Source organism: Halyomorpha halys, unplaced genomic scaffold (assembly GCF_000696795.3).
Source record: "Halyomorpha halys isolate HHAL.00 unplaced genomic scaffold, Hhal_1.1 Scaffold45.1, whole genome shotgun sequence".
Taxonomy (NCBI): domain Eukaryota; kingdom Metazoa; phylum Arthropoda; class Insecta; order Hemiptera; family Pentatomidae; genus Halyomorpha; species Halyomorpha halys.
The window spans coordinates 285,809-307,773 of record NW_027113993.1 but is presented as its reverse complement, the minus strand read 5'-3'; the positions used below and the strand labels follow the sequence as shown (position 1 = coordinate 307,773).

The following is a 21,965-nucleotide window of genomic DNA, read 5'->3' as shown; positions in this document are numbered from 1 at the left end:
TTTATATATTGTTATATTGTCCAGGTTAACTGAATTTTCCTTATTTATTTATTTTGTTCCTTAGTTATTATTTTCCATATTTAAGTTATTCTAAAATTAATATCTGAACCATAATTCTTTTCTGAAACCTAATTCAAAAAGGCCCAATAACTTTTTTAGGGGCTTCAGCTATAAAATTATTTTACAGCATCTCAAGAAGATGAAATAGGAGAGGACCCTTCATCAATGGATACAGAGTATGAAAGGAGGTATTCTCACAATATTGATGATATTGCGTTATCATTTGAAAACCGTCATTCCCACATGTCACAAACTTCACAAAATCTGCATGATGATAAAGCTAAAATGGCGCCAAAAAAATTTAAAGGGTGATTTATTTAAAATGATCTGGATTTTTTATTGCTATTTAGAAATATATATTAATGATAATAATTTTTTTAATGTTAGATAATATAAATTGTATAAAATATAAAACAATTTTTAATATAATTAAATAATAACTTATTTTTCTTGTTCTGTAATAATTTATATCTGACATATCATTGGAAATGTGGAACTGTGTTAAGTACAGGATGGTTAAATTAAAAATTATTCTATTATTTTCTTCAGAACACTACTTTAATTGATCCCTTTACTGTCAACGAAGTTTATTCATTTATAAGTTTATCCCTTATACCATTATAAAGGGTTCAATTGAAGTTGTGTTATTATTAAAATTAACCACTCACACAATTAATTAAAATAAAATGTATAGTTCGAAAATTAATTATTATTTTACTACATTTGGACAAACGACTGACATAGAATCATCATACAAGACTAAAAAGACAAGAAACTGCTCGTTGATTCTGACTATTACAACATTTACTAGACAAACGGTCTAAATTGCCAATCCATTACAAAAGACTGATCTACATGACTATTATAAGGCCTATCTGAACATGCGGAGTTGAACTTTGGGGCTCCACTAAACCATCAAATTCCTCTCGAATCCAATCCTTACAGTTCAAAATCCTTAATAAAATCCTTAATGCTCCTTACTTTGTCACAAATCAAGTCATCCATCAGGACCTCAATGTTCCATATGTTGCCGATTTGGCCAGAACCAGATACCATTTCTTCCATGATAAACTTCTCAACCACCCAAATCCACTTGTTTCTAACCTGGCTTCTCCTTCATTACCTGATAATCCTCCTAGGCTTCTGAAAAGAAGATGGTCTCAAGATCTTCTCCTTTAGAAATGTTCTCGAGATCTTCTCCTCTAGAAATGTTATTGGAGTTCTATCAGTGGGTAGATTCTCCACATGTTTGTATCATGTCACTATGTCACCTACAGCAAATTTACTTGTTGTATATATGTGTATACATTTGTAAATAACAATAAATAAATTATTAAAAAAAAATTATTATTTTATTTTTGCATAAATTCCATGGAAAACAATCACTTCTTAATTTTTCTATTTATCAATATATCACTAGCTAGTTCATGCTACTTAAAAAAAATTCTCAGTATGGTGAAAATTTAATTTATTATAGGTTCTTCTGTCTTTCCTAGAATTTAAGAGCACCATGGTTTTACACTTTCCTGACTAAATATATGTATATACAAATTGCCTATTTATGGTAGATTTGTTCTTTACTTATACTAGGACAAATAATTATTGTTTGAACTAATAATTAGAAATTAAATAATATATGGCTATCTTACAATTTGTTTATTTTTTTTTCAAATCATAAAATTGGTGGGTCATTTCACAATTATTGGCCATTTTATGTCTATGCATAATTTTCATTCTTAGATATTGTAGATCGTTGGCCGTGTTGAGGAATTTAGGGAGGGTTTTATAAACAAAGACAAAGAGTTGTGTTTCATGAATAGACACCATGCCTGACTGAGGCAAACAAAGAATTGTTATACATACCAGAGAAGCAGTGTCGCCATCTACTGTTTATTTACAAATTAAACAATAATACCAATTTTCTACAACAGGCCGCCCGAACCAGCCTTCTCCATGCCTGTCTATCTTGGGCTACTGCTTTCCATTTTGCTGCATGCAGCTCCTTTGGATCTTTGCCAATTCTTTCAATCCATCTGATTTTTGGCCTCCCATATGGGTGGTCTCTTGCCAATTATACTAATAGTCATTGTTGTGTAGAGGCGTCCTGTCCTGATGGATTGCTTGAATGATAGATGAATAATGACTAAAAATTTTTGAATTAAAATGTTTTTACCTAGTTCATGGTATATATTCAATAATCTTTTCTCATTAATAAGTTGTTAAAATTGTAATTAAATTAAAATTAAAAAAAAAATTTAATTATGCATTTTCTCGGTCCTTTCCCACGTTCCCTGTTGTACTTATACACTTTACTAATGTCCAGAATGTCTTTTTTTGTGCTTCTTACTTCTTTTACAAGCTGGATCTATTTTCCCATTAGCATTTTAATGTTCCAGTTTCTGAGACTTTGGTTCATCTTTGTTCTAGATTTTTCTTTGTGATTCTGTGTTTTTGCGACCAATTTTGTTGTAAATCAAAAGTACTTCTTTATAGGATTATGAAATGAGAAGGCTTTTTTACATTGATTCTACTGGCCTCTCAAAGTCAACAGTAGAAAAAGAGGGTATGAGAAATAGAGTATATAGAATATAGTGAGGATAAAACATGGAATGATGGATTCAGGTTGAGAATATATTATTCCCATAATAATGGAGAAATGAATAATGAACAAGGTCTAGTATGATCCCAATAGCAGATCTAGGGTTATCAAAAAGTATTTACTTGCTATCCACTTTTTTCTTTACTAACAAACTTTAATTTATCAAACATCAATAATAGTTGTATTACATAATATATATATATATATTAAAGATTGTGAATTAGAAGATGGTCAGAGTTGCCGTCAAGAAAAACAATTAGGAATTAGGGGCAACTATTCATTAATGGCCAACATTTTGACCCACACTGGAGATCTTCCTCAGAGCTCTTTTGATTGGTGGAGGTGTAAAGCTATAATAATTATTTAAACATTCCATGGGTTGTGGATCAGGTTCTGATATTATTAACTACAACCCATTCCTTTTTCAATGATTTATTTAACTTTTTTTAAACTATATTATATATGTTTATTTTTTGTAGATTGCTGATTTATAATATAGAAGTTTATTTTTACTCATAATCAATTACAAACTTAACTTATTGTTAGGAAGCTTGATTTATTTTTGTTACCAGTTTCTTTTATTTTAGGAATAATACTCCTAATGTGGCAAAACAACCTCCAGAAGGAAAAGTAAGCAATCTATTTGCTATTAAAGTTTATCTTTAAGTTTTTACGAAATTAAATTTACAATTTATATTGATTTCAAAGACTTGTATATTAGAAAAATGTAAAACCTATTTACATTTATTGTATTTACTGTGTATACATTATTAAGTTTAGTTTTAGACGCTATATATTTATAAAACTCTTAATAATTATTACTTTTGATTATTTAGGTAACCACAAAAAATAAAGGTGTACGTAACATGACTCCAGATAAATCTAAACCATATGTGGAATCGAACAGTGGTGAGTTTTGCATGTATAATAATGCAAAGGTAAAATATTATTAATATTTTTTTTTAATTTGTTTAAAATGTCAATAACATTTATTTGGTTGCTAAGCACTGTCTTACAGTTCAGATTTATTTATCCTTTTTCTTCATACAAGTCTATGAATATGCTACTGTAGGTATATATAATCCAAAAACTTCATAGTAAGTGAATTGGTTAAAAAGCAAAAACATAAATAAATATAAAGTTTAGCCATAGTAGTCCAAATGTATTATCAACATCTAAAATTCAATTACTTAACACTTGACAGTCAAAAAATTTGTTATAGTAAGTGTTGATGCATAAATTATGGAGGAGTGGGACATAAAACCACTCCAAATACACTAAAAACCACTAGTTAAATGGGGTTACCATAAATTTGAATTGAGTTCAAGTTAAAAATGATTACAAATGAACACAAATTTAGTTGATATTAGTCAAAATCCAAGTTGAAATACAAAAACTATGTATGAGGTGTAGATAGTTGACCATAGATTACTGTTTGGAAAAGATGGTCAGGGGGTGGGGTCTTTGTTGACCGAACCCCCCGACCATCTTCTCCAATCAGAAACTATATATGGTTTGAAAGAGCAGCTCTAGAGGAAACTAATGCTACCCATGAAAGATAGATGGAATGCCAGGATGGCAAAATGTCTAGAGTGTTCGAGAGTATCAATGATGGCATGAATACTTTTGACACAGGTGTGATCAAACCTATGCAAGTTTATTATGTAATCATGTAATAAATAAATGTCTACGTGAAATTTCAATGTATTGTGTATGTCATATATATCCTATTTTTCATCTCATAAATAAAATAATAACTGAGTTAGTATTTGTTTTTTCTCTGATCTTGATGATAAGTAAAATTTTCCATTGTCAATAAAACATTAAGATTTGAAGGACTTCTTCATGTTCAAACATGTTTACTAGAATTTTCCGTTATACATTAAAATATCTTTTTCATTCTTTTTATTATCATGGATTATATTTTCATTTTACATTTTATTACAACTATAACCGTTATTCCAAACAGTCATGTATTATTCTGCAGACAATGAAGATCAGGAAAGTGGAGGAACAAATTTTACAAAACCTGTTAGGGAACATGATGCTCACAGTAAAAGTATTTCAGCTACTTCTGATGAACCATATGATTTAAAACCTGGTGTTACGGATTCCGATGACGATGTTAAGAAATTTTCCAATAAGTTTCAAGAAAAAGGAGAAGAGATAGAGAAACAGTTAAAAACGTAATAAATTTATCTATATTATTTACTGCAATAAATGTTTATCTTGTCTTATAAATAGTTATGAAATTAATTTCTTCAATTCACAAATTTCTTTTGCTTTAGGAGAAGTGATTCTAATGCTGATAAACAGCTTTTAGAAGTAAAAGTAAGTTATTTTGCTATAATCAATATGTCACTTATAAGTTATCAATTCTTACTAAGATTATGCATTTATTTAATTTAAAAGAAAAAGAACAGGTTAAAATGAACATTTATAATAGGAGCTCCTAGGATCAAATTGAACTATATTCAAATTTCTAAAGAAATAAAATAAGTGAAGTGATATTTTTTTGTAAATCTCAAGAGATAACTTTTGTCAACGTTACTTTGTCAGATTAGATCCTACCAAATGAGAAATTATGAGAATAGTTGGAGTCACTAATGGAAATAAAACTTTGAAAAGAATTTTAATTAGTTTTATTTATTTTCTAAAAAGCCTAATTATATTAATTTTGCATTTTTATTAACTTTTGATTATTTTTTTTTAAGAAATAAAAGTTAATATCATAAAATTTTATTTTTTTTATTTAATCTTAATATTTTTTATAAATTTATACTTTGCTTTCTCATTAAAGGTAGGGAAGGTTTGTATTTCAGCTGCTTCAGTTACATTCACTAAGTATTCATGTAGATTATGTGATTCTAATTTTTTAATTTTTAATTTTGCTATTTGAAATTTTTCAATAATCTATTAAGAAGTTTGTTATTCAAAAGCATTTAATGTAATTTTCTGCCTTTTATTTCTGAGCAGTTAAGTACAGCCTTCTTACTTAAAATTCTTTTTCATTAATAAGATAGTCTTTTCAACAGTCATTTTTGTGCAATTTCTAGTAGAAATTTTTTTATTTTTTAGAAACACTTTTAATACTTTATATTGTTTTTTATTTCTTTATAAACACTTTTAACACTATGCATTGTTTTTTATTTTATTGTTTATTAGTTACTCAGGAATCAATGAATAATTAAGTAAAAAACAATGTTCAGTGTTAAAAGTGTTATTAAAAAATTACAAAATTTGTATTACAAATTACGGAAAAATGATGTAGGAAAAAATAAGAAGTGGAGAAGAATTGGAGCCTGGATGGGCGGTTTGTCCAAGAGGAGAGAGAAATGCTTTATTCATCCATACTACCCAAATACATTGGGTTGCTACATTACACAGCATACTAATCAATCTATGATCGGACATATGTGATTTATATATGTACATAAAAATATGTAATTTATATATTTTTACATGATATCATAAAAAAGAAAGAAAACAGTTTTGTTTTTTCCCCTCACAGTTTCCTTTTACAATCAATTTCAGTCTACACTCTAAATACAAATATTTCAATTTATTCCTTTTTTCTTTACCTTTCTTGTCCCTTCCATTTCACCATTTCACAATTTTTATTTCATTAATTCGATAAATTCAGTTAAAAAGACTATTTTGTTAATGCAAATTTAATAAAATAAGAGTATGAAATAAAAAGGCTATATTTTGTAGTTCTGAAAGAAAAAACAGAAAATGACGTGATAATCTTCAACTGATCCAGCAGTAATAGAATTATTTTTTCCTCTTCCAATGATGATGAAAAGATAATAAGATGATGAAACACTTTAATGAAAACATTCTTTCATTTCAATATTAACTGTGTTTTATAGAATAAAGCAGGTTAGCTCTATCATTATATTTTTTTGATGACCCCCTTCTTGGTCATTCCCGACATAAGGGGGGTATCTACAGGTTATCACCCTATTCTAACTATGGTGGGAGTCATGTATTTTTTTGTGGGACCACCTCAGAAATAAAAGTTGACTCCCCAGGCTTGATTTGAACCATTGCAGTCACAAGCCAGTCAAAGTTGGCCCACTTGGCTATGAAGTGCCCTTAATATCATCAATGACTTTGAAATTATAAAGACAATGATGTTCCTTGAGCAAAAAAAAAATCTGGATTTTCTTTCCTAGGAAGTTGTTTGTTTTTATTTTTTAATATTTTGAAAAAAACTTCCATTTAGAATATTATCATTATTATATATTTCTTGTACCACGTTTCGGGTTTACCTCATTTTGTCAATTACATCTATTTCTTTTTGAAATGTCATATATAAATATAATTTAAAATTTACTACATAATATTATTTAAACAATGTCAAAAAATCATTACACACAAAATGTATTTGGAGTTCTACACCCCCCCCCCTTACAAATCATTACAAAAATAGTTTAATTGACTGTTCTAAAGATAAATATAGTGGGTCATATTTTTATTGTACCAAGAAAAGAAAATATTGAGGTTTTTAATCTGATAATTTAATTATTAAACAAATAGAATGGAAATTATGTGAGAGTTATTAGTGGAACAATTGTTTAGATATTCAAGCAAAATATTATCTCCTCAAATAATAACACTCCAGAAAAAGAAGGAAAATCGAATGCGACTGATGATGGTGAGTGTTCTCTTTTCTAACAACTAAATTATAAATTTTATTTTCACTTTTATGATACTAATTAATTGTTGTCTATTCGGTTGTAATCCTGTTATAGAGAATTAAAAATAAATATAAACTAAATTTTATATTACCGTATCCTTCCAACATAGACAACTGATCTGAGAGATCCAGCTTCAAACTATCTGTATTCTGTGAAGTCATAAATTAGTTTTCTGGCTAAAAGGCTCCTTGATTTAACTCTTCGTAATTTTTCAGAACAAGAAATTTGGGAACATTATTTCTCTTTCATTTTCAACTTGATACACTTTCTTTTTATTATATATTTTGTCTAATATGATCTCTCAGATATACTATATATATATGTTTTTCAATTATATAGCAAAATGTTTTGGAGATTTTTTGTGAATAAAAATTTGATTTTGATATAACAGAGATGACAAATCTGAAGAATGTTCTGACAAAAATGATTCTGGTGGTAAAAACATTCTAGAAGTACAAACATGTTCTTCTATACTAAAAATGATTTTAATTTTGTATGAGGAAAATATCATAGAAGAATTTTAAATAGTGTAAAATGGAAAGATAGTCCAAAATACAGTTATTGAATTTGAATTTTTTTCTTTTTTAAACTGCTGAATTATGAAGCAATCATTTTTAAAAAAGTTTAATACAAGCATTAACAATGAAAACAGAGTTCCCAGAGTATTGTGGCTATACAGAACTTCTTTGGTGTGGGAATGAAAACTAATGATTGGTTCTTAGTACCAACTAAATAACACCCTTGGAAAACATCCATTCTTCAATTTCTTTTTTATGTAGACATGGCTCCTCTTCCTACTCTCCTGATGACTAATTTTTGTGGGTTTAAGAAGATTGTAACTTTTCAATGATAAATCTTAAATTAGTTGTGAGCTTACAGATCTGATATTTTGATAAATAAAATCATATTAATAAGATCAAAACAAATCCATCTTGTTTGAAAACTGCTTTTTGACTTATTAAAAAAAAAATGACTAAAAACTTTTTATGATTCTGAATTATTAGAATGAGAGGTATAGTTTAAATTGGTTTAACCGTTTTCAATGCAAACTGTAGGATTTTGATCCTTCACCATTTTCTTTTAAGAGGGCAGTCTGCAGGTTAATAATGCTTAAAACTTTATGTAACAAAATAGAAAGTTTTGTTGAACTTCTGTTGTTTTCTTGCGAAAAGAGGTTGAAAAAGTGTATTGGTTAGATAGAGAAATTTAGCAGTATTATTTTATTTATAAGACTAAAGTGCATTATTGATAATAATAAACAATATGGAAGACAATAAATTTTTTACTATTTTTATATTTTATGGCAGTAATATCAGAGTTTGTGTTAATAATAAATAGTGAGTGTTCTGACTGACCTTCACTTTTTTGTCACTGTTGCTTCTTTGGCTTAATGTTTGTAATTTCTTTTTATTAAGCAAAAAAAGTCTCTTTTTTATTCTTTAAAATGAAATTAATAAAATAAAGGAGTTTAACAGAGAATTATGTTACAGAAATTGAAAGACAGGATAGTGAAGATACTATGTCTATGACGACAGAGTATGATAAAGCTTATAATATTGGAGATACGGCAGCCGAATTTCGAAGGTGAACTGAACTTTTTACATTCATTTTTGAAGTAGAACTATTTCTATAATAATTTTAATTTTTAAAGCACATTCAAAAATTTAAGATACAAAGTAAAACACATATAATGACATGATGGGTATACCATATAAGAATAATAAATTAAATATTTATTTTGTTTAAGATGATTTTTTTCTCTCTTTTATTTCAGGAACAGTGATGCTAGTGATTATAAATTCTCCGAGAAAACAGTAAGATTTTTTTGTTAATGTTGAGCCCTAACCATTGCTTAAATAAAGGGTACAGGTTTGACTTCAACTGTAGTAGAATATTTATTTTCTGTTTCATAAACTTGAACCAGAATAATCTCCCGGGGTATACCTACTCTGATATAGTTATGGCAATAGAAAGTAACATTAAATAAGCAAAATGTAGATTGATTTTCAATGAGAATTATACGATGTTAATGCTACTACTCGTGTAATATAACAATCTGAAGGGTGATCTTAGAATAGAATACCTTATTTCTTTAATATAGACAGAAAAGTTTATTTTCTGAGCCAGATACATTATTTTAAAGCTAAAACATCATATCTCCCCTTGGTCAACATGCTTTTTGAAGAACTACAGTAAAATTTTGTTAAAAAATGTTTTAACACTCTCATAGGGCAAACAGAAAAATAATGTTATAATTGTAATCATAAAAATCAACAAATAAAATGAATTATTTATTAAAATTATAATTAGGTAATAAAATGTAATTAATAATAATAATTACTCTTTAAATGATATATATAACCAAGAGAACTCTTTTTACTGTGTAGGGTCCCAAAAAAAAAATACCATCCAATAAAAGAAGTTCAGCAGGTGGTAAGTATTTTTTTGTTCAATTATTTTTTTTATTTTTTACTTTATATATTCAAGTAATTATTTCCTGCTAGCTAATTAAGGGCTCATTTCACATTTAGCCAAGGTTCTGTTGTGGAAAACATTTTCTTAAAGTACTCCCTTTTTGGGTGGTTACCCAACATCAGTTCCATTCTTCAAATGTATTATGTTACATATCTTCATCTACTAGTTGGAGTTTTCACCTGTAGATTTCCCAAATATCCTATTGATTTTCCATCTTGCAAAAATGATTGGTGAGTTCTTGCATAGGGAGGCCTTGAGCTACTACCCCTGTTAAGGCCTGCTCTGCTTTATTCAAAATTTAAATATATACCATGGTGATGGAAATCTGGGTTATCTGGATCAATGTCAGCCTATGTCTCTATCTCTGTGTGAGTTTCTGGAGCCAGAAAGGAGTTCATAAATATTGATTGTGTAGTATACCTAAGGTCCTAAAATGTGCCTCCCCTCTACAAGACTTAGACCATTCATTGCTTGGACCACTTTATTTATTCCTAATAGAATGTCACATTGAGGCCTATAACTAACCTAATGCCTTGGTAGTAGATCACCTTCTCACCTGACCTTCTCATTTGATCATCCTTATTTTTAGATTCATTCTTATTCAAAAGTTGTGCACTATCAGTCTTGCCCTTAAGACAGATGACTTAGGTCTTGGTAGTGGCCCTCTTTATCTTCTTTCTCCCACACCATGTCAGCACTAGGCTGGTGTATTATCTCATTTGGATCCAGCTCTGCTATTGGATGACAATATCATACTTCTCCAGTTACTGAAACATGTTTTACTGAATGTCTGTCAAATTGTAACATCATGATATACTGCTTTACTCTATCCTCAACACAACCCCTTACTCTCAGCAGGTCCATTGGTAGATCCGGATTGCTAGCTCTGTCAAATACTGGATATAAACTGGTCACTGTGAGGATCTTCAGGACCATTCCCAATAAAATCTTTTCATCATTATCTTTCAACTCCTCTCTCAGATAATTTATGATATTCCTCAGTATATTTTATTGTGTTGATTTGTTTTTTTTCTAACTTTTGACTAATATTTTAATTTTTATACTAATATATTAAAATTTTATTTCTTCTCTTCAGTCTGTAACGGGTTACATTAAATGTAGCATAGTAATTATCTGTTAGATAGTATACTTAAATATTAGCTATTTTAAGAATGAATATATTCTCACCATAAAGAATTAACATTTTACAAATAGGTCTCTAATTATTGTTATATCTTCTCCTTTACAAGTCTTACTTTATTTCCCGATAATTCTTGGTAGATACCATGCGATAATCTTTATGCAATTATCTTTATTCTTATCAATAACATTTTTGTTTCTTTCACATCATTATCTTTAAGATTAGATGTATACATTTTTTTAAAGTATTTAGATAATATTGCAAAGAATGAGATAAAATGAAAATTATTTACTTAATGAAAGAATGGGTTATTTTTTAGGAACTGAAGATGAGGACAGCGATACTGATTCTCTAATGACCACAGAGTATGGTGATGCTTATGGTTCTGAAATTGAAGAAAATAATTTAATGGGAGATAGAAGTAGGCATAGGAATAAGGATAAAACTAAACCTATTGGAGAAGGCCAAATTCATATAATTAATTCTAATAAAGAATCTGAAGATTTTGGTATGGATGACTAAAAGAAAACAAGAAATTTAAAGCTAAAGCTAAGCTCAATCCTTTTAATTAAGTTACTAATTTACAGTATTGGGAAATGAAAAAAGTACATCTCCTTTGACAACAGAGTATCGTGAGGCTTATGGTGGTAAAGTTGAGTATGCCATTCATCAATGCACTTCTACTGCTCCTGGACAGGATTCGCTTCACACTAATTATCGGTAGTAAAACCTTTTTCATCACCTACATTAGTTGAGTATAAACATGCAGTCTGAATTTAAAATAAAAATGAAAATTTTCAGGAGTAACAAGTCCAATTTTGTAAAACCGTCTTCCAAAAAAAAAGTAAGTTCTTTCCAGTGATAAAACTTATTTCCTTAGTTATGAATTTTTACTGTCGCATTGTTCTAAATATCAAATTTTTAATTAAAAGATATTGCCTCCTAGTCTTTGAGAAGTGATTCACAATTGTGGAAAAATAATTAGATATATTTAGCTCCACAAAAAATAACATCTGTCACTCACTTGACTATATTAAGAGCTAAATTGATTAAATTACTCTCACTATTTTATAATTCTTATTTACCATACAAGACAGGACACATTGTTTTCATTTGGTGATCTCCCAGATATATTGCACCTGTTCACGAAATTTCTTTTTTTTTCTCAGGGAATTAATTTGTTGCGATTGTCTTTTTAGTGGGATTCATTTTGTTGTCACTAAATATTGATCAAAAAGGCTTAAGAAACCATGAACCACCTTAATCCTACAATTTTTGTTGTAGAAAATTATATAATTACAATAAAAACTTATTAGTTTTATTCTTTATATTTCAAAATTTTGTTACATTTTGGCCCGTTCTATTGGCTATTTTCACCCCAGTCACAATATTAAAATCCATTTTAAACTTACAATTCCTAGGAATATTTATGATAATTTGTCTAAAATTCTATTTATTCCTATTTTTTTTATTTATTGAGGTCATTTTTCTTACAGACTTTATAAATGCATTTTATAAATTAATAATTTCAAAAAGATTTATTTTTTTTTTTAAACTTATATTATGGTTAAAATTATATAAATTAAGAAGTATTTTATTGCTATAGGGGCAAATTTTATGATTTCTTTAACTAATTAAAATAAAATTTTACGTTACTTTATTATTAGGCTCCATAAAAAACACTATGTGAAGATGAAAATGTTTTAAAATAGCAAATGGAATGGGCTGGAAAGTTGTAAAAATGTGAAATATACATTACATAAAAAATAAAGCTGTGATGAGTTTTTATTATTATTATTATATAATTTCATACTTAGAAAATTGGGAGATTAATTTGGTTCATAAGGTTTTATTTAGTCTTTTTGTTTAATATCTAATGTTATGATTTTTCTTTTTTATCCAAACACTTTGCAGGTATCGATACAATTCTCAGATTGGGTGAGTGCTTTTTCTCTTTGTAGAAAATTAATGCATCTGTTTTCAACGGGTGAATACCAATAAACAATGATGTTTAGTTGACAAGGGATTAGTGAGAATATAATGAACTAAGATTACCTATAATCACAGGGCATATCTTTCACTTATTCCCCTGCAATATATTAAGATCAAAATATGTCACAAAAAATAGGTCAAGGCAACCACTAAGTAATTATTTAAAAAGGCATAAGCAAAATATTTTTAAGTAGTTTTAGTGGACAGCCTTTTGAAAAGTAATATAATATATGGGGGCATTGAGAAATGAACTTTTGGATCTTTTAATGCAGGATGCATATAACAGAAGCATCCTGTACCAATAAGTTCTCCATGAGATGTGAAGATAGAGTAAAATTACTCAACTCTAAGTGTTCGAAAACTAATAGATACAAGTTGAGAAGCTTATATGTGTTGTAGCTGGTCTATGTTCTATGTATAATATGCTCTATGTTCTGGCAGATTCAAGTTTAAGAAGGTTGTACATTTTACTGTTTAGTGACTGTTTTGCGATGACCCCAATTTCTAAATTATTGTCCTGAAAAAACATTAGTATCACCTGTGATTGGTTTTTTTATGTAAAGTGAAACAAGTAGGAGGCAATAAGTGTGATTGAATGAATGTTTTTTACTTACAAAAATGTTTTTCTTAAAGATAGGGAGAGGTATTAGACATTTATTATTATAATGATTTAAAACATTTATTTATGTAATTAAGAATATACTGTTCATTTGTGTGGTTATTTTTAGGTACATGAACCAAAAAAAATACATTTAAACAACAAAACTTCAGATGGTCAAATAGAATTAAATATGAAATCTTATAATGGTAAGTAATTCTTTTCCAATATTACATCTCTTTGGATTCTATTTAAATATTTTATTAGAATGATTATTTCCACCATTATTAACAATTTTTTTATATTATATAAATTCTAACATCTTGTAGAAGTTTAATATGCTTTATTTCATTCCAAAACAGTTGAAGAAGTATAATAATTGCAATGATGATATATAAATGTGATGTGAAGTTATGTGTGTACCACTTTTTACACAAATAGCTTATTTTTTTATTTTTAGAAGTCTGTGGATAGAAATCAGCAACAGTTTTTGATTTCTAAGAAATAAACAGTCGACTCCATTTAATTGGGATACCTACCTCAGGTTAAACAATTTTGTCCCAATAGGAGTTCTTATGGGTTAAAAAACAAATATCCTTACGATTTTATTTACTTTTTTATATAACCCTCTACTTGGTCATTTCTGACATTTATGGGGAGGGGGGGTTATATATAGGTAACCAACCTGTTTTAACCAGAGCAAGTAGGTTGAGTTTTTATTCCACGGGACGACCATGAAATAAAAGTCAACCTATTCAGGCAAGAATCGAACAGGCCTCACTGCAGACATGAAGTTGCTAAGGTGATGCCTCAACTTACTCAGCTTCCATAGCATCTTTGATATCTTCACCTGTACTGTTATATGTTCAAGAATTTTTGCTTATTACAGATGATTAATGTCCATTCATGTCTTGTAATTAAATAGATATTAAACCCTGGTCAGAAAAATTGGGTAAAATAATGGATATAAGGAATCAAATAGTGCTCATTTATCATAAAGGTATTGATTGAGTTGTCTGATTCTTTACCTTATGGTATTTTTGGAGGATAGTATGGTTAGTACTTGGCTCTGGTTTAATATCCAGTACATTTTTTTTTTATTTTATTTATATTTATTTGCTTTGATCAGTATAATATGTTTAAGGGAGGTAACTGTTAAGTGTTTCACAACAGTTGTCTTGTTTTATAGGCATTATAATCGTAAGGTTGAAAATTTCCTAGTCTTATAGCAGCCACTTTATTATTTAACAATTATTATTACTTTAATTACTTTCGAGTACAACTTCTAGGAGATGCCATAATAACCATTAAAGTCCAACCTGACAGATATAAAGGTCAAAAAGTGTAAGACAATCGTCTTATGTTAATTTCTAGTAATTACTATAAATTTGATAATGCACCATGTTGTGATATTCATAAAAGTGCTGTTTAAACGATTAAAGACTGTAATTAATTCACTAACAATCAAGTGGGTAGTAAAGTTCTGTAGCATTCGCTATAAATCGCAGCAGCAATGATGAACCTCAAAGGACAGCAATAATGAAGGTCAAAGAACAGTGATTGTTGAGGGATATTTGCTCTTTTGTGGTAAGAAACCCATATGAGAAACAGTAAAATAACAACTCAATACAAATTTCCAAAATACTGGTTTGATAATATGAACCACTAGCATGTTTTTTTTTCTCACTGTCCTCTAAGCATTTGGAATAACCCACTTTGGATTGAATTTTCCACCATTTTTTTTTCTAAACTTTTAAATAATTTTCATTTACAGACTATTACAGTATATACAAAAGACTAAAACCTAAATCCTAAATCTAATATATATACTAATAAATACAAAATTCTTGTTTTGCCTCGTCAAAATTTTCAACTAGCTGTCAAGTTTCGGCTATTGATATCTGGAGTGTGAAAAGGCCATCAAGAATCACTGCATGTAAGACAGTACTAATGGAAAGGAAACCTCATTTTAAGTGGAAAAGAAAACTTAATTTGAGTCTTTATTCATTTAAACTATGCATTGATGAATGTAACAATAGATTACATAGTTATTGTGGAGTCAAACCAGCATGGGCTTTTGTCTTTGATAAATATTCATTAATAAACATATAATTTCAGGGAAAGAAATTTATTCTGCTTACTTATATCCTGATGATCCCATAAGTAAAGTATGGTCCTTAACAAAATTGAATTGTGAAGAATTTGTCGTTACTGTTGACGATAAAATTTTACACATGAATGTGCCCTTAAAAAATTACAATATCAATGGTGATGTCACATTAAACATTTCGAAAAGAAAACCCAACTTTTCAATGAAGGAAGTAACTGCTCATAAGCCAAAAAGTTATAGCTATGACAATGCTCATTATTCAGGTGATGAAGATTACTTTTGTCATAAAGTCTGTAATGAAGAAGGATATTCATCATAAAACCTATCTATCAACAACATTTCATATCAGCACAATAAAGTATTAATTTCAATGAAATGACTATATGATATTGTAGAGTAATACTAGGGTCAAGAAAATAATAGAACAATTTTTATTTAAGAAGCTGACTAGTAATGATAAAACTGCATTGCACTAAGTCTACATAACATCTGTTTAGTTCTTTTTTTATATCACTTATTTCATAATAATTAATCTTCGTTAAATTATTCCCATAAAATTATGTAGTGATACTAAAGCTAATATTTCACATCATATTTTCATTACTTTACTTTGATAACAGAGATAATTAATTTATAAAGGCACACTGAAGGACACTAATGGATATTGTGAAAGAAGAAGTCGCCTTTACCTTTTGAGCAATTTCTTTTTCATATTTTTTTGAACTTTTTGTAATTGATGATTAGAAATAATTTTTATCTATTTTTTAAATGTTGACAATCTTATTTTATTTTATTATTTCTTTTTTTTAATGTAAGAAAACATTTTTTTGTTGATGTAACTATGGAAACATACTCTGTCGAATACACATTTGTCATATTAGTGTTGTTATGCATTAATTCTGATATCTTATGCTGAATAGAGAAGTGTTCATTTTAAGGCATTATTTGTTAATTTGGCTATCAAGATTCTGATATGGATGTTTACCAGCTACTAACTTACCTATTTCGTCAAAAGGAATATGGTATGTTCCGTTTTTGTCGCCTTCGGTTGACACCTCTCGAGATAAAAGGTTTTTTATTTTGATACTTCAAAATCACATCATAAATATATGAAGGAAATAAATTGTAATATTGAATGTAATTGTAATAGTAATCTTGAATAATATGGAAAGGAAAAATCAGGGTATCAGTTATCGCCAGGAAAGACTATTTACATTGAAAATTGATTTAAGGCTTTTGTTTGGACACTGAAACATTTAAAAAACAAGGTAATAAGTAATCTAACCAATAATTGTAACCATATTTTTGAATACCTCTTTATTGGTTAATTGGAATTACCTGGTAACCACTATATATTTTCTGATAATATTGTATAAAACTTCATTTCCCTTGTGATATTTTTTTTTCTTTTATCACTATTATTGGCCAAATTAAAAAAAAAAAAAGTATTTTTAAAAAAAATATATATAAACTGTTTAATATTGTTTTATTTTTACTAAATAATCTTACCATTTTTCGTGGAAGTAGTTTTTTTTTTTTGTGATTTTCTCATTTTGAAATGAAAAGAATTTTTTTATCTGTTGTATTTTTAAACAACTAGAGTCTGCCAGTAGAGGCTCATCCTGGCCGCTTGACGTTATTCAATGTTCACAGTTTACATTATCTCAGTATTTGAAAATGTTTATTCTTTTTTTTTAAATTTTTATTTAAAGTATAGTCAATATTACTATAAATATACATTTTAAAGTGGTCATCAAATGCCATAAATAAAATTTCAGAATTTTCTGTTAACATTTGTGAACATTTTATTATATCATTCTTAGCTAATTTCTTCTTAATTCTTTAAATACTTACTCGACTCTTCTTCTCTCTCCCTCACCCTCTTCTTTTCTTCTGATTATTGTTTTTATTATTGTTATTTTTACTTTTATTTAATTTGATTATTTACCTGTTCACATCTAGTGATTTCGTTTAGGCCCTTCACCTGATATTATAGTAAGAGTTTCACAGAACGAGCATCTCAATACTTTGGTAAATGTATCACTAAGACATTCAAATGTCCACGGTGGAAAGAGGTAGTACTAATTTAGAATTATGTTTCTCCTTCACATAATGGATTTACTAATTCATGTCTATTTTCTGTATTAGAGGGATTAGAAAAAAAAAAAATTTCTAGACTCTGTCTTAGCTCAGGGTTTGTGACAAGCCTGATCGTTTGACCTGAAATGTATACTGATAAAATCCTTTTTGTACTGTATTGGATGCTCAAATTTTTTAACTGCTTAAATTTTTTAATTCGGTCTTAATTATTAACTATTATTTTTCTCAAAATTTTCTGTTTTGAAAATGGATTGTACAACAGTCTTCATCTTCACTTCTTCTAATTATTTACATTTTTTTTTTTAATTTCAATGATAATTTTAGGTTTTTGGTGAATTGAATACAGGAACAAAATGATGGAATTAAATAATTTATTTATAATGGTAAATGTGTAAAGTTCCTAATAATTAAATAATTAGTTAATTTTTTTTTTACAATAATACAATTCACAATTTCAGTAAAGTGAACATTTCAATTAGAAGTACAGATATATATTTTACTAAGAGATTACTTAAGTTGTTGATTATGCTTTTAACATTCATCAGAAAATTATTAGTAAGGCTTCTGTACAATTGGCAATGTGGGCAGCCATTTTAACACTCCATGTTATCACATCGATACCACGTTATTTTTAGCATAGTATAAAATTAACATGTTAATTATTATCAAAATAATATATTATAGTGTCATGTATACATCAACTGATTGTCATCATGCTGTTATGTAAGTAAATTTTAATAAGCTTTTACATAATGGTACATGGCATGGCACAACACACTGGGAGACAAACTGGTACAACTGCTTTACCGCTGCTTTCCTTATGTTTGCTTTTGCTCATTGCTTCATATTCATACTTGGCTTTAGCTTTGTACATTCCTCCACCACTCTGTAAAGATTAATAAAAAATATAAAATATAAATTGTTCAATTTATAAATAATTTACAGTAAATGTTGCAATTTCAGTTCATTAAATGTTAATTATGATATATAAACAATAAACTACATTAAATTTGATCATGATCAAAGTAACTATGATAATGTTCAAACAAAAAATATAAGTTCTAAAGCAGAAATAATTATGAGGAATTATTATAAAGTGGTCATCTCATCCATCAGTGAACTTCAACCAAGATCCAATCACTAAGTATTTTAAAATGAATATAAAATTCTGTTTAATGTAATTCGGTGTTTAAATTAATATTTATATTTTATTTATTAAATTTTAAGTTGTTTTTCTGTTATGTTCAAATATATCTGGAATAACATAATAATACTTTATATCATTAATGGCAATTTTATTTTATCATTTAATAAATTAATATAGAAGTAATAAAAACTTGTAGTCAAATACGTTTATTATGTAAATGTTTCCATAGTAACCTATGAATATAATGTTACTTTTATAACCACAAATAAAAATAAAAAACAAATAAAAGAAATAAAAACCATAATAATATATGTATATGGAGGATTTTAGTGGAATAATTTCTGAAATAACAAACACTTATAAATGATCTCTATTATAATAACATTTCATAATTTAAAATTGCTAGATGTGGGAGGAACTTATAACTTCTTTGTGACAGTAGGTTTTGTTGACCTATTGTTATTTTGTGGTTAGTTGGACAGTACTGTTGAAACCATAGCTTGTGAGAGGTTGCTGTTTTTAGATTTATTCCATGGTCAAATATAATACCATACCATATAAGGTTGACTTACCCATCATATTTCCCATATGCTAGAGACTTTTTTTTGTTTTTGTTTACTTCCTACCTGGCCATTCCTACAAGTTATCAACCCATTATAACCAGATTGGGAAGGTCGAGGTTTATTCTGTGGGACTACCACAAAATATACTCAGCTGGTCCAGATTCTAACCAGCCCTGATTCTAACTTGAAGTTGACGCCTTTACAATGTTCGCAACCATGGTCTCTTCTTGCTAACAATATACTGGTTTCTATCAGCAGACAATGTGATTCTAGAACCTACTGCATAAGTTTTATAATTTTTGTTTCTCATTTTCTCTAATTAGGTTGCCTCTGTAGTAACAAAGTATGAGGATCTTTGAAGGAGTCATTTCTGGAATAAAGTTAACTTATTCCAGTGACACAGGGTAAAATTGTGGATTTGAGGAATCACTCATTTCTCAATAATATTCACTGATTAACAAAAAAATGTTCAAGTCTTCAAGAAGGACTATTTTGTACTTAACTATATACTTGAAAGAGAGTTTGATCAGCACTTTTTCACAGCTCTGGGTTACTTTTTTTAAGGTAATTTAAAAGTTTGTAAAATTAGATTTGTTTGGCAAAAGAAGCTGGAACTTGTGGCATCTGGCTTTATGTCAGAAAGGCCAGTTTTTTTGGTCTCTAGAGTGCAAAACGATTTTCAGATGGCTGAAAATAGGTCTCTTTAGGCTTGGTTGCACTCCCGTGCTGGATAAATAGAAAAATAAAATAAAAAGTATAGCCATTACTACCCATAATCAATATTGATTTTCATTAACCAATCTGCTTTTAATTACCTGTTGCTGCGACATAGCTTCTTCCTTTTTACTGAATAGCTCAACACCTGGTGGATAGTAGACAGGAGGACCCTCTACATTCTTGCTTTCTTCCTTCTTTATGACTGTCTTGTCTTTCTCGATGATCTTTTCTTTTTCTCTCTCCCTCTCATATCCACCATTGGGAATTAGAGCCTGGTTAGATCTGTCTGAATCATACCTGTGCAAGGTTGTAGTTGTAGTGTTATGTCTATTCTGTAACAATAAAAAATTTTTATTATTTAATTTCATAAATTTAAACTGTGGAATGAGGTAAGATGACATCAATATTTTAATAAAGTTGCTTTACCCTGAGTTCTGCCCGCTGACCATCTGAAAATGTGGCCATTAAGTCATCAAGTTTCTTGGGTGGTTGCTGTTGTTCAGGCGTTGGCGAAGGAGTTGGAAAAGGCCTAGGAAGAAGTGGAGCTTCTTCACCTGGATAACCACCTTGTGATCCAGCTGTGTAATTGTTGGTTGTGGTACTGCTGTATTTGTAAGTTGAAACTGTTGTCTGTGGTTGCTGAGAGACAGTGTAAGTAAGTCTGTTACTAGGATCAGAGGGAGAAAACTTTTGAGGGGGTTGTGGTGATTGTGGAGGTTGATTTTCATAACTGTAGGGTACTCCTCTCTTGGGGGCTGCAGGCAAAGGTGGTTGCTGGAAGGTTACTGGCGATGGTGAGCGATGAGGGGGTGGTGGTGACCTAGGGACTTCGCTACTCCTTACGTCTTTGCTAGTACTGCTGTAGGAGTAGCTGTTAGTTGTCTTGCCTGTAGTATATCCTGCAAAAACATTCTCGTTAATGTATTATATATGAGAATATTACAACTTTAAATAAGCTAAATATTGGTTCTTCTTGGTTATAACTAAACAATTTTAAATATAGATTTATTAATTACTGAAAAATTATTTAAAGTGATTGAAATAAGAGTATAAATGTTTGTAAATAGATACCATTTTTTAAGAAATACATGAAAATAAAATGTGGTATTGATTGATTGATATAATCGCTTTCCAAAATGGATCGACTAGGGCATAATAGTCTGTGATAAGAAAACATTTGAAATTTGGATACATCAATTTTAAGTATGATAGTGAAAATATAGTATTACTATTAATTGATAAGGTAAGTAAAAAAGATATGGATATTTTAAGGTTGAAGATTTGAACACCTCTACAAATAACCCTTCTCAATTGAATTAGAGATTCAAAAATTTATATCTGAGTTGATTTAGTGTTAGAGAAGTGCCTTTTGGTACTTACATTTTTATACAATCGAATGAAGCTTACTTACTTTGGGGTGAATACTCTCGAGTTGTTTCTTGGTCCCTATTGTCCCTGTAGGTGGTAACTTTCTCGTTTGAGTAAAGTGGTGTGTTGTCTCTAATGTTGGTCATATTGTTGGAGTAGTGGTACTCTATCCTGTTTCCGCCGGGTGACGGAGATCTCCCTCTCAAAGAGCTGTCCTCAATAGCCAAGTTGCTTCTCAATGTTTGGTTTGGTTCGAAAGAAGTATTCATTTCTTGGACATAATTAGGTCCTATAAATACAGCATTTATATTATTTAGGAAAATAAAATTGACGCCATAAGTATTTGAAATATATTAATAATATTTATTAAGTAAATATATTGCAAATATCAA

The 21,965-nt window shown here is 28.8% G+C and overlaps 2 protein-coding genes across 11 annotated transcripts in view; one reads left to right on the top strand and one right to left on the bottom strand.

Annotated features, from left to right (window-relative positions):
• Window positions 1-16,054, top strand: part of LOC106688848 (uncharacterized protein DDB_G0283697) — a 40,220-nt gene extending 24,166 nt beyond the window's left edge. For 8 of the 9 annotated variants that reach the window (XM_067051247.1, XM_067051245.1, XM_067051242.1 and 5 more), the window contains 14 exons: window positions 188-368; window positions 3,247-3,289; window positions 3,496-3,568; window positions 4,629-4,845; window positions 4,948-4,990; window positions 7,244-7,319; window positions 8,853-8,946; window positions 9,137-9,176; window positions 9,750-9,795; window positions 11,298-11,486; window positions 11,566-11,698; window positions 11,780-11,822; window positions 13,699-13,777; window positions 15,687-16,054. In XM_067051247.1, the coding sequence (XP_066907348.1) occupies window positions 188-368; window positions 3,247-3,289; window positions 3,496-3,568; window positions 4,629-4,845; window positions 4,948-4,990; window positions 7,244-7,319; window positions 8,853-8,946; window positions 9,137-9,176; window positions 9,750-9,795; window positions 11,298-11,486; window positions 11,566-11,698; window positions 11,780-11,822; window positions 13,699-13,777; window positions 15,687-15,997 (1,568 nt within the window). In that variant the 3' untranslated portion in view covers window positions 15,998-16,054. The remainder of the gene's footprint in view (window positions 1-187; window positions 369-3,246; window positions 3,290-3,495; window positions 3,569-4,628; window positions 4,846-4,947; window positions 4,991-7,243; window positions 7,320-8,852; window positions 8,947-9,136; window positions 9,177-9,749; window positions 9,796-11,297; window positions 11,487-11,565; window positions 11,699-11,779; window positions 11,823-13,698; window positions 13,778-15,686) is intronic. The other variant, XM_067051244.1, reaches the window with a different exon arrangement.
• Window positions 16,055-18,135: 2,081 nt separating this feature from the next.
• Window positions 18,136-21,965, bottom strand: part of LOC106689011 (uncharacterized) — a 107,664-nt gene continuing 103,834 nt past the window's right edge. For both annotated transcript variants that reach the window (XM_014433751.3, XM_014433757.3), the window contains 4 exons: window positions 21,617-21,862; window positions 20,632-21,104; window positions 20,304-20,537; window positions 18,136-18,664 (listed from right to left, as the gene is read on the bottom strand). In XM_014433751.3, the coding sequence (XP_014289237.1) occupies window positions 18,524-18,664; window positions 20,304-20,537; window positions 20,632-21,104; window positions 21,617-21,862 (1,094 nt within the window). In that variant the 3' untranslated portion in view covers window positions 18,136-18,523. The remainder of the gene's footprint in view (window positions 18,665-20,303; window positions 20,538-20,631; window positions 21,105-21,616; window positions 21,863-21,965) is intronic.